Genomic DNA, 13897 nt, shown 5'->3' with positions numbered 1-13897 from the left:
TGGCCCCGAAAATCAAAACTGAACATTTCATCATACCTTCACGTTTCATGCCCTCCACAAGCTTTTTATGAAGTTCTTACAGTCGATATGCAATAAGAATTTCCAAGAACTGAACCGTAAATTTCTACAAAAAATTTAAATAAAAATTAATGTAAAGGAGGAAAATTCCGTGATAATTAATAATGTTTTGGCTGGAAATTCTGGTAAGTTGTACAATTCTCGTCTTCCTGTTGCTAAACAATTTGAGATGTCATTAATTTTTTTATGAATTTTGGAATTTCATAATTTTTTCCCCCTAAGTCAACTTAAATGTCACTCTTCCGAAAATTTCTAGTCAACTGTCCATGAAATTCAAATTCATCTCGAACAGTGGAAACCACAAAAGCCTTTTCGTCGAATGCTGAGTTGTTTACAATAGAGTCGAATTGATTCTCAACAATTAATTGACGCTGGACAGGCCCGAGAGGGCATCCCACTTATAAAAGCGACTGGCTGCAAAATCGTCACGTTCAGTTTGCACATGACAATCGTGGGACTCGGAAGTTGTTCATACGATTGCTCTCGCAGCGGTGGAAGGAGTCATCGTCGCTATTGATCTCAATGTCTTCAGTATTCGCACTCGCGAGTGTATAAGTGCAATATTTAATTAAGGATTTAATACATGAGGAACATACTCTGCCATTTTTTTTTTATCAAGAATATTAATCACTCGTAACGACATTATCATTCATATTTTTACGTGGAATGTGAACGTCAAGCTGTGAACACTGAGTGCATTGAAAAATTCCATATTTATACATTGTGCAACGCAGTTGAATACGCAAAACCGGTTTTAATTAACTTTGAGAGGACAAAAAGAAAGACGATAACCGATGCAAAATGGCTCCGGGATCTTGGTAAACCACTTTTTCTTACTTCTGACGTATGAAAAATCTGATCAATTATTCAGCGCTGTCACACTCGTCGATAAGTGAAAAACCTAGCAGTGGTCTTGCAAATTCTTGAAAAATGCACCCAGATCTCAATTTTTATCCCTCTATTTAAGATGTTTCGTGTAAAAATTCAAAGTAATAAAAAAAATCGCAAAAATCATGGAAGAAATTTCTGAGTATGCTGCATCATTCAGAATTCTTGCACATTTTTTTTACATCTCAGTCTCAAGAAAAAAAATGATGAAATTTGGAGGTTTTCGTAACCCGTCCAGCTATAAAGTCCGAGGTTAACCCACTCTCAATTAGGAAAATTTCCATGGCACGCGAAAAAATAATGAACTATTGACGAAAAACTAGTGAGTGATAAATCAAATCTTTCTTGAGAACACGTATAAGTGTCAGATTTTTTTTCCGATTTCATAAGAAAGTTATTTGAACAAATGATTCGGAAAATTATGAGTTTCGGGGCAATTACGCCCTCAGGCGCAGACGCGTGATTCGAATGTCAGCGAGCGTGAGAGAAAGAAAACCCTCGACGTGTTTACCAACTCGAGACGCATTTTAATATTATTTCAATAATTAAAAAAATATCCAATAAAATTTATTTGACACCCGTAGGTGATGGAAAAAAAATCAATCTGATAAATAAAATCAATATTCCAAAAATGTTCAAATGCACACTTAAATACTTACTTGTATTAGTTACGATAAATGAGAAATTTGGTGAACGCTTTCATTTGAAATGGAATTCAACCTCACAACATCGAAAATTCAGCTGCAGCTGTGACTGAAATTTCAAGAAATTTCTAACATTGTACTACTTAAGACTTTTTTTACCTAAAAGTCCAATGATCAAATAGTTGTTAAGGAAATCATATAATTATTAAAGGGTTCATAAGCTATCTGAATTTTCCCACTGGAAAACACTCGAGTTCGACCGAGGTATTTGAATTTTCACGTCTTCACTGAAAATTATTTTCATAAATAGTAAATATTCATCGAATGGCTCAGGTAATAGGAGATTTTCTGTCACTTCATGGCATGATGCGGTGATTTTGTGAATGAGTTCGCGGAAAAAACTTGCTTCTATAAAAAAAACTCACCTCGAAAATTGAAAAAAAAAATCTAACACTGAGAAATAAAATTGGTTCACGCGATTTTGTACTCGTGCGAAAAATGAGGGGCAATTGGTTCTCAACAGAAAGCGACTTCTCTAACCAAGTCAAGTGGTTTTTGGCTTTAAAATTCTGGATTTGAGACTTGAAAAATATTTTTCTAGGCAGATAAATCATAAATAATCAAACGTCCATTTTTTCTCCGAATTGGTTCCACGCAAAAAACTAGAATGAATTCCGGGAATTTAGATAATTTCGATTATTATTTACTCATGAAAAGAAATTTAAGTTACATTAATCATCCATAAATTCTATAATAAATGTTCAAATAAATTCAAATAAAGTTCAAATAAATGTTCAATAAATGTTCAAATACTATTCACGTAATTTGATTCACAAAAACGGGGCCATATGATGAATTCCTCCAAGTTTATTCTGTCCAAAGTGATTTCCGAAATGATATTCGTAAAGGGGTGTTTCCCACTTCGTCCCCAAATTAATCCAATTCAATGAATGTTCGCAGCGAGGAGAATGAATCCATGCTGAAATACCACCAAGTAAACATCCTAAAACCCTCCGAAATTCTGAAGGACACCGAGAAATGCCTAGAAAGAAACAACAACATCACCGACGATAATCACAATAACACAGACGTGTACGACGACGAAGAGGAAATTGGACCCCATTACAAATCAAATTGTCGCGGTGTCCTAGCCCAGGTGAGTCTGAGTGCTTCCCAACCCATCCGGCAAACAGCCAATTGCATTTTTCACGCTAACAGCTTCACCCAAAAACCGAAAAAAGGAGTGCTGGAGAGCCAATCTGGAGAAGAAAATGTACCATTACTTCATGCACCAGAAAAAAAACGAGGGTACGGGCAAATGCTTGCTCTTACTTAACTCCAAAGTGCACTTCACAAGTTTTCAGGGCCGCGTTGCGGATTTACCAGGATCATTTCCCCCCGAAAGCTCATTTCATGTTATTTATGTCATGTTAGGGTTCAGTAGTTTTGTTTCTCGTGGAATGAAAAATTATAAATCTGACTAGGGGGCTACGCCCCCTGCGCGCTCCGTTCGCCAACTCAGACATGACCTCCATATAACCCAATATGACCCCCATGACCCTTATTTGGACCCTTATACTGACCCTTGGTTTTTCACCCTTCATTTCTGACTCTTAATTTTGAAATCTGAATTTCAAGTACCAAATTTTCGTCACCAGAAGTCTATTTGGATTTTGATAATATAGAGGGAGCTCCATATGACCTCCATGACGCTTGTGACCCTTACTCTGACTCTCATTACACCGAGAAAAATGATTCACTTAAATCAAATAACGTGTATTTAAATAGTACCAAATCAAGTTTTTTTTTCAAATTAAATAACAAATTTTATTCGAAGTTTGGTTTATATTAGATAAATGTTTTTTTACTAATTGATTATTCGGCCATAATACGGTCATACATATATTTACACGAAATTACGGCGTTTCTGATCCTTAATTTTTGAGTCCTAATTTTGGTTACCAAATTTTCATCACCGGAAGTCGATTTGGATTTTTATAATATAGAGAGATATTTTTTTCTGCAGTGCATGGTGTCAGGTGCTGTGTTGCTATTGACCGCAGGGCTGGGAATGCCGATAGGATTCAGTGCTATACTTCTACCCCAATTGAACGAGACTAATGCGACGGTCCAGGTGACACCGGAAATAGGATCATGGATTGGTGAGTTGTGACTGTTGAATTTATTCGATTTTTCTACTTCAGTCGATCCAGTTAAGCGGTACCATTTTCATGTGTTGAATTTTAGCATCGTCCTCTAAAGGACTTCAATCACTCACGGAGAGAAATATTCAATAAAAATTATGTATCTTTTCCGTAATTCCGGAGCAAAATATGGCTGTAGGAAATTTTACGGAACCGTCACGGAATTTTTCCAGAGCGTTCCGTAATTTTTATCTGGGCTTGAACTGTGAGTTCCGTAATTTTTACTGAACATTTCTCTCCGTGCTTCATTACTTCGTTTCAAAGAATTAATAACGATGGAGACGAGGACGATTCTAAAATTCAACACATGCAAAGGGTAAGATTACCGTACACTCTCGCCAGTTGCACACCCATAAGTTGCGCGTCTTTCCCTAAACCCTTTCTTTATCGTTTTCTTTTGTCCTCCAGACGTAAACACAGAGGTCCAAATAATTTTTACGTACTGATCTTCACTTTTCCTCGTCCGGGGATTGGTATTGACCCTTCCTGAAACTCGTAAAACTGAAAATCACTACGAAAAAACATCGTTCACGCCTAGTACCATGGGGTTTTTTACTCGCGTGGAGTTGGCGTCCGAGTCGAAGGCGAGGACTGGCCAACCGCGCGAGTAAAGAAACCCCATGCCCCCGCCCTGAAATATACTATTCTTCCAAAATGAACCTTTTCTTTCCCTCTCATTTTTGTGAAAATTTGGGTCGGCAGTGGTTGAGGAGTGGGGGTCGGGAAATGGGTACCCCTACAGCCCTTTCGATGCGCAACTAGCGAGAGTCTACTGTAGTCGTACTCATGGGAGAGTCGGGGACGCGAATTCGGAGAATGCGATTATCTTTCGCTACCCCCACTACGCCCTCCGTGGGGCGAGATTTCCCAGAACTGGGAGCCATCAAATGAAAATACTAAAATACTCTAACGCTTTATTAAATAATTTGATTCATTACGTTAATATTTCACAAATATTAACGTCATATACATTTAGACAGATCTATTACAAAACAACACGAAGATTACACAATTACGTCTATTTGTAGAATTTTTCCTTGAAAAAAATGTGTAGGAAAGATTGTAAAAAAATCATGTATTCCTTGAAGAGCAGATGAAGGCAATTCAAAATTGAGTAGCAATCAACCAGCGATCGAAAAATGTGTGAATAAAATCTCGCTGCTTGTTCCGAAGTCACTGTATCTCGCAATTCTGGAGTGAATAGGTCCTAGCATAGACTTAGGCCCTGAAGGACAGTTCAAACTTCCTCATTTGTGATCGTTGGTAGTGACCCACCCACTTAGGGACCACGCTCAATGCTGCTTAGATTTCCATAACTCGAGCATGTCTGACGTGACATCGGTTTCAATCAAAAATATAATGTATCAGTACATATGACTATTTCTATAGAAAAATCCACCACTTTCTCTAAGGAAATTCTGTAAACATTCCATTGTGGTTCCCCTAGAATTCCATTGAAGTTAATTTCATTTTTGCGAAAATCGGTTGTCCCACGATAACTAAAAAAAATGTTCTAAATTGATTGAATGATGGCTTAAAAAATTTGTTTGGACGTCCCTTGGACCGAGCTCGAAGATGAAGGCGATAGCAATAATCGTTATCTTGATTTATTATAAAATCGTCAAAAATTTTGTATTTTTTGAAAATTAGAATTCCGAGGATATCTTTGAATATCATGCTTCAAATGAGTTCAATCATAGCTGAAAATGCTTGTTTTAATGCCATTAAGTCGAAGTTAAAAGATGATTACGATACAAGGAGAGAAATCGTCAATAAAAATTACGTATCTTTTCCGTAATTACGGAGCGCAATGTGATTATAGGAAATTTTACGAAACTGTCACGGAATGGTTCCAGAGCGTTCCGTAATTTTTACAGAATATTTCTCTCCGTGCAGCTATATTGGTTAATTTGATTTTGATGATGATTATTGAAAATTTCGAATTTTTTATGAATTTCCTTGAAAGTGACCTTTCTGAGCTTTCTCCAAATGTGATGTTTCAAATTCATTCAAATATGTGAAAATAAAATTTTTCTATTAACATTTTATCGAAGGGCTGAGGGGAGTGATAGAACTGGAAAAAAGACAGTCGGTTGTATAGAAGAAAGGGATCATGAGAGTAATGATGATGACAACATTCAATTAAACAAAAACAAAGTTACTTAAAAGGTAATCTTATTCAATTTAATAAAATGAAATAAACAATAAATTATGCATGATAGAAGGACATGATGTGCGAAATAGTTATTCGGAAGCTATTTATTTTATTTTGCTAATTTATTAGCAAAAATCGCTATACTATATGCAATGCAAAAGCAATTTCCCACTTGTTTTAATCATTATGTCACATCGCTCTGACTCGGTTCTGAGTACAGTGTAAAATCTGATCAAGACTTTGAATCGAGCTTTGAATGGTTAGATTTCACCATTCTACCCGCCCGAGTTTTCAAACCGGGACCTCGAGCATGTGAGCCAACGAACCTACCCACTGCATCAGTCTAAACGACCTTTTTTTCTCTCAGTAAATACGTTCATTATTCAAAGTTATCCATTTCCCCAAAATCCCATGATCTTAAACTAACTTAAACACTCCGATGTTGAATAAATTCAATAATGGCACATCTACAAAACTTCAGTACGGTTCAGACTCCGTAATACGAATTACCTCTAATCTAATCGAAAACTCGTAAGGTCCGAACTTTGGTGTAACATCTCTGTTAGTTAACCCCAAGCATCTCTGGAAATCAGATTTTAGAGCCTAATTAGGTGTAAAGGGATGCTGGGGTTGACGAATATCACGGAGTACAGCGTGAAAGGAGAACTCGATCGATGCCAGAATGTCCCGGAAACCTAAAGCTCCTCTAATTAACTCACCCCCCTGTCATTCCTATATACAGAAATTGGATAATTATCCTATATGCGGATTTCATCCCAAATGGATTAAGAGCGTAGGATTAATTCGGAAATCATTAGGATCTCCCACGGGAAGTGCACAATACCACCCCAAAGCATATTATTAGCCAATAATAAAATAATAACCCGGAACCAGACGAATAGAGCAGTCGCCCAACGCCGAAAGCGTGGATGGTGCAATTTTTTATGTTGAAAAAAAAACAAAATTAGCTGTGTAGGAGTCAAATTTAAAAAGCCTAGCTCGTAATTGTTATTGTATGTATTGTTTCCAAAAATTTTGAAAAAAAACCTCTGTAGTTCTAAAATTGGAGGCCCTGGTTCATGCAGCTGTATAAAGCCCGCTTTTTCCTTCAAGTCAACGCTCAGCAATACCCCCGGAATCAATTCTGCAACACGCACATTAAACTCTTCGCAATTTACTCATCGCTGTCAATGAAATCTCACTGTTTTCTTTGATTTCACGATAAAGTTGAATTACGAGAGACTAGGAACAATTCTGTGGATTATAAACAAATCTAAAAGGGGAAGGAAGAGCATAACTCAGAGTTCAAGGACCCCAGTGCCAGGTTCATGGCACATGGTTAACGTCCTTGATTGTCTGCGTGCTAGTTAATCGTGTCTCGTTTATCCCCATGATGCTCAGAATAACACACATACATAAACAACGATAAATTGATTTACGAGTCAGCGTAGAACTGACCTAGATATTTTTTTATTGAATGATACCCCTGAATCATGAATCCAAATGTGTCAGACTGGCCACTGGTGATTGATCGCCACGAGGATTGGATCAATTATACGACTTCAGCAATTGCGACTACCGGAAAAAAATGAAACTCATCCACTTGTCACTTTCCCTTTTATTGAATTGTCGATTCTACGCAGTTGTGGGATATCGTGATAAGGAATTATGTGTGAAGGATGTTGATTCCTATCGGAGTAAAGAATAAATTAGGGCGGTTTTTCCCCTTGGTTTCCCTCTTAAAAAAAAATCAGAGGAAATCTTCTCATCTGAGACTTTGCATCTGCAATGAACCCTTAGGGAAATGTTCTATAATTTTCAAGCTCTTACCGCGGAAAAACAAAAACTTATAAATTCTCACCTCTCAATTTTCAAAACAAGTCTCCATGAATCTGTCTTCATCTTTTTTTCCAATATTTATGAAATAATGTGCTAATTCACTTGTTCTCGACTCATCGCCATTCTGCTTCATCTCCATTCCCCACTCCGTAATTTATGCTCTGTAAAATATTCCGAGAATCTAATATTAATATTGACGGACGAAACTCCCTCGAATTTGGAATTGTAAATGAGGAAAAATTGGGAAACGCTAACGAGTTTAAATCCCGAGGGATTTAAAATTTCATCCAACAGAATGAGCCGAGAAATGCGAAAAAATTATAGAAGAGTCGCTTTTTCAAATGTCCTTGAGGGGAGAAACAGTGTTGCAGTCATAAAAATTTAATTGATTCGGCGAATCCCTGACCAAGGGCATTGAGATCATTGGCGGACTCGTCTTACTGCTGTGGTGCTTATCTGAGCGAATCTCAAACAGTTAAGTTTATCCTCTGGAAAATTTAATTAACTATCTCTACGCTTGATGCCTCTGGAACCTCATTATGTATTCAGGGAAACACACGTCGCTCCAGCGAAATTGAGTTCCCAAATTTCATGTTCAAATTTTACTTACAAACACGGAAAGATAAATTTGGTAAGAATTACGATGATATGGATGATAACCTAGCGGAATGTATTCAGCGCAGTTTTGAATGTGTAAACGGGTAAAAAATGTGAGAAATAAGAAGATTTTTTCCATGCCGGCTGTAAGGCAGCGATTCATGGACGCTACGCGCCTAAAAAAACTAAACTAACTGAAACAACTTTTTCCGTACTGCTCTTCACTTTTCCTCGTCCGGGGATTAGTATTAGCCCTTCCCCGAACTCGTAAAAGTGAAAATCACTACGGGAAAATATCGTTCAGGCGAGGGTAAATTTCCCTATTTGAGAGTGGGTAACCTCGGAGGTTATAGCTGAAGGGGTTACAAAAACCCCTCCATCATATAATATGAGATGTCTCAAAGAGGTTTAAATTCATTAATAGCAGCCCACTATTAATGAATTAAACCTCTAATGGGGGTTAGAACCTTTTTTCTCAATTTAATTATCGTTTTGGTTTTTCAGAAAAGAAATGTTTAAAAAACAGGATTTAACCCAGTGTCTTATGTGAAAATCAACATTTGCATTGTAATCAAAGATTAAAATCTGTTTTTTTTTCATTAGGTGTGAAAAAATCAAGATTTTTTTGGGCACCTCATAAAAAATAATCCACCGTTTTACAAACAAGTTTTATTATTTATTTATAAGAGGGAAATGTTTGAAAAAATATCAATATTTTGCGAAATTTAATGGAGGTAATACTGACTGGGTATGAATTTTTTCAATTTTTTCCATGCAATTTAGTTGAAAAATTAAAAAACCGAAAATATCCAAAAGGACAGCGTAGCCCAGCCGAAGGGTAGAGCTACTTTAACACCGTTTGATCCTTATAACTACTCTCTTCCCGTTGAAAAATAACCGGGGCCATAGGTATCTTATGAGAAGCCCACGGAACATAAACATTCGTGAGGCAATAAAAGTGCCAGGATTGGGGGTAGGCCCCGAGCGCTCGGAACGCGAGGTATCTTACAGAGAGGTATTTTATACGAAGTCTCTACTGTATTTCATAATTGAGGAGAATATTTAATTTCTAATCAATAATGTACAGTTAATAAACCTCAATCAGTCAATCAATTAATTAAAAGTTAGACTTCAAGTATTTTTTAATAGTTCAACATGAAGAATCAAATTGTGAACTTCAAAGTTAGGATAATAAAATGGCGATATAAACGACAACCTGATGTTTGAAAATAATTTCATCTCACTGTTTGTTCATGTTCGAAAAAATCAAGGAAAATTCATTGCGAATGATGAATAATTTATTGATGATCCTTCAACGAATTGACAACAAAATGTGGTCTCATAAATACGTCAAGAGCCCATTCGAGGTGCGTTTATTCAATACATCGAGACAAAATTGGATTCGTTTGCGCAAAGCTCATGAAAATAATCGATCATATCGAGTGTACTCGATATGATCGTACACTGAATTGAATAAAAGTTATTGTAATCATATTGATTGATCATCCGTCTATTAATTATTTTCAACAAGAAATGATTCATGCTTTCAGGATTTTACTTCTCCAATTTGTTCAATGATTTCAGGGAAACAGAACAAATCTTCCAATTTCACTTGAATGTTTCCGAGATTATTCTACAAATGTATGGCAACGTTTGGTCTCATGAATGATTCAAAGGTTTCGCGGAGTATTTATTCGAGTTTATTGAATCGTAAATACATTCACCGTTGGAAAACTCATGACAAAAAATTGTTTATCAATTCAATAACTATAAATGAAGTTATTGAAAACTGGAGATATTTCAAAACATTCGGTTCAATCACCAAACTTATCAATTAAATTGCAATAACTAGTTAGATGTTAAAATTAACGATGAAATTTGCCAAAAAGTCGGTTAATAATGAAAAAAGTGAAAATGAATAAATTGCATTTTCATTCACTCCATGGACGAAAAAATTTAATAGAAAAACCTATCGAATTGCATGAGTTTTTGGCCGATTATATTGAAATGTTCAATAGAAAATATTCAGTAGAAAAAGTCGATAGAATTCAATTTTTCCATATAACTTATTCTATTGAGATATTTTTTCTATAAAATTTCCTCGGCTCAAATTTTCTAAGTTTTTTCATTTGATTTTCTTGATAAGAAGAGAAGAAAAATGGAATGAAAAAACATGGAAAATTTGAGTCGAGCAAATTCTATAGAAAATATATGAAAAGAATAAGTTATATAGAAAAATCGAATTCTGTTGACTTTTTCTATTGAATGTTTTCTATTGAACATGTCAATAGAATCAGCCAAAAACTAATAGAAAGTTTACTACAAATTCAATAGAATTTTCTAACGAATTAGGTTTTTGTTAGATTTTTTCGTGCCTGTCAATCTCCGAATTTTTCAATTCTGTCAATTCCGTTGATTAATACATCGATAAATTATTCATAAACCATCAAAAGTTTAGTACTCATATGTACACAAATCGATTCCACTTGGGAAACGCCGGAATGACACTCACCGTCAACAACAGCCCTTAATCAATAGCAAAACAATACTTCAATCAGTATCATCTCCCTTGAATATTTCGAAACAATCAATTAGCAAGAAGACTGGTATACAAATTGTCTCCGCGAACCTTGAATCGATTCACTTTATAAAATCGAGATGATTGTACCGCATTGCTCAATGTCGACAAAACCCTGGGTGACAGCCTTGTGATGACTAATGAAACGAAATGTCGTCGCACATTTTCCTGCTTTAGAACATATAACATGCAAATCATGGCTGATATATCATCTGATAGAATTAAAGTGGTTTCAATCAAATTTTATCTAGGTCAATCACGGGGCTGAATGGCTATTTTGAAATTGTGAAAATTCATTGCTTACTGAATTTTCTGCATTGAATATTCATTTTTTTGCGTAAGTGCTGTCGAAGGTGATAACAATTTCATAAAATTGTTGTTATAAAGTTCGTTTGCACTTTAATTTCGTTAATTCGATCATTCAACATTCTGGAATTTTTCTCCTTTTATGATTAACTAAGATGATCAAGTCAAAGTAACTAATTGCTAGTGTGATTACCATCGCCAATCTACTATCTCACTACTAAATTGACCGAAACAGTGAAGTTGTAATAAAGTTTGTTCGTAGCTTTTGCTGCCTCTGCTAAAATATTGCGCTTCGGAATTTGGTTTATTCCCTTCACATTTCAGTTGATTTATTTGGAACTTTCCATATTGTTCTGAACGCTGCTGCTCACTCCATCCAAGCTTCCCCTCCAGCTATTCAGCGGTCGCCGAAATCAGTAACTTCATACCCGATGGAAATGTGTCCTTCCTCGGGGCATGTTTATGCTTAGTATTACAAAATAAATTCCATTGGAATTGAAATTGAAATGTTTTCGTTGGCTCCGGTTAATTCAGTAGCGCAGTGGTAAACGGAGATAAGTCAATTTTGACTATTGACCAGTTTTCAATCAATATCTCGGAATCTAAGCGAGATAGCAAAATTTTTGTTATAACCTTTTTTGTAGAGCCGATTGAGAGCTATAACAAGTGTAATTACAAAAATTTCGCTATCTCCCTTAGATTCGGAAATATTCCTCAAAAACTTAAATGAGAGATAAATCAACTTATCTCCGTTTACCACTTCACTACTGAATTGGAATGGAACCAATTTAAAATCGATGTCTTCAAACTTGTTAGTTTGTTCTGTTCGTTTTTTATATCACCGTAGAGGCTTTGTATAAGATACCATAGGGACAGTAGGAGAGTGGAATTCCGGGAATACCTATGCCCCCACTACGCGCGCCCGTAGAGAGGAGAAAAATAGGGATCAGCGGGTTTCAAATAAGATACCTGGCTCGTTGCGCCCGAATTCAATGAAATTTTCATTTTTACTGAATGAATATCGATAGCTAATCAATTTATATGTGTTTAATGGTTTGAATTTGTATCGCCCGCGTTCCCTTTTCTCTCTAAACATAACCACGCGTGATAGAATGGCACACGGAGAGAAATATTCCATAAAAATTACGTATCTTTTCCGTAATTCTGGAGCGAAATGTGGTTGTAGGAAATTTTACGGAACTGTCACGGAATTTTTCCGGAGCATTCCGTAATTTTTATCTGAATCTCCTGTGAAAAATCACGATACCGTCACTTGAATTTTCTGAGTCGATTCCGTAATCGGTGAGTGAATTGTGAGTTCCGTAATTTTTACTGAACATTTATCTCCGTGCAGCTGATATTGGTGGATTGTTGGTGGACTGGAAAATAATCACGGATGAAAAAATATGATTTTTCGATGGCAAAAGTGAAAAAAAAATCGATGTATATTTCCATTACCTGAAAAAAGTGGTGTGACCCCGCCCCTTAAGGTCATCAAACCCTCATGATCACTTCGTCCGTCCCTCCCGTTTGACCCTTAAATTTCAATTTTTTTCCAATTTCAATTTTTTAAGCTGTTTTACATCTACTAAACGAAAAGAATTATAAATGAATTAAGAATTATTAGTTGATTGAAAATCAGACTTTTTTGAAACCGTATTATTTACGTCGTGACGTCATCACTGCGGTTTCAAATTATTTGAAATGTTCAACTTTTAATAAACACTTATTAATTAACGAGCAATATTTCTAATGTTTATAAATGCAAAATTAATCACTGAAGGTCGAAACTTGAGATTAAACAATTAAAAAAAGTTCATGCAAGTTCCCTGTTGTTGTGCTTTCAGCCTCAATTCATAGTTTGGCGAGTCCACTAGGTGCCCTATTATCCGGACCACTCTTGGACGCAGTGGGTAGACGTGGAAGTCTGCAATTAGCCACTCTCCCCCTAATCTTGGGTTGGATAATGATTGGAGTCGCTAACGACACGTGGTCAATTCTCACGGGGAGATTTCTCGCTGGATTCTCCGTCGGAATGGGTGCAGTTCCTTCCCAGGTACCCAAGCAATTATGTAGTAAACTACGAACATAAAAACAAATGGAACTGGGGCAAGTTGTTCTCCTGGAATAAGTGCCCCAGAAAAATGCAAATCGGGGAAGATAAAAGGGAGATAGAATTTCCAAGGAGTCTGAGAAGTTGGAGAATTTCTTAAAAATTCATTAAACTTTATTATTCAAAGGTTCTGATTGGCGAATGTACAGACGCTTCTCTTCGTGGAACTTTGGTGACGATTGGCATGGTTGCATATTCTGGAGGTATTCTTCTAGTTTACGCGCTCGGTGCTACTTTCAGATGGAGCATTGTTGCGTTTGCGGGAACTGTACTTCCACTTGTAGCTCTTGTCAGTCTTAGTTTCGTGTGTGAGAGTCCGGTGTGGCTGATGAGGCGAGGGAAGAGGGAAGATGCGAAAAAGGCATTACTGTGGCTGAGAGGAGGAGATGAAAAACAGGTACAATAGTATTTTTTTCTCTTTACATTCTCCTGAATAATAAAGTTGAGAGGGAAGTCCTAGAGACAACTGAGTCACTGCATATTGGTTACCCCCCC

General features: G+C 36.4%; 1 protein-coding gene across 1 annotated transcript in view; it reads left to right on the top strand.

The window, feature by feature from the left end:
* Window positions 1-527: 527 nt before the first annotated feature.
* The window catches only part of LOC107041056 (facilitated trehalose transporter Tret1-2 homolog), an 18582-nt gene continuing 5212 nt past the window's right edge, over window positions 528-13897 (top strand). The window contains exons 1-5 of the mRNA XM_015261418.1: window positions 528-896; window positions 2571-2766; window positions 3637-3772; window positions 13137-13345; window positions 13530-13799. Coding sequence (XP_015116904.1) covers window positions 880-896; window positions 2571-2766; window positions 3637-3772; window positions 13137-13345; window positions 13530-13799 — 828 coding nt within the window. The 5' untranslated portion in view covers window positions 528-879. The remainder of the gene's footprint in view (window positions 897-2570; window positions 2767-3636; window positions 3773-13136; window positions 13346-13529; window positions 13800-13897) is intronic.

Source organism: Diachasma alloeum, unplaced genomic scaffold (genome assembly GCF_001412515.2).
Source record: "Diachasma alloeum isolate Michigan unplaced genomic scaffold, Dall2.0 Dall_scaffold_00179, whole genome shotgun sequence".
Taxonomy (NCBI): Eukaryota; Metazoa; Arthropoda; class Insecta; order Hymenoptera; family Braconidae; genus Diachasma; species Diachasma alloeum.
Note: the sequence above shows the minus strand (reverse complement) of the source record. Positions and strands in the feature narration are given on the sequence as shown.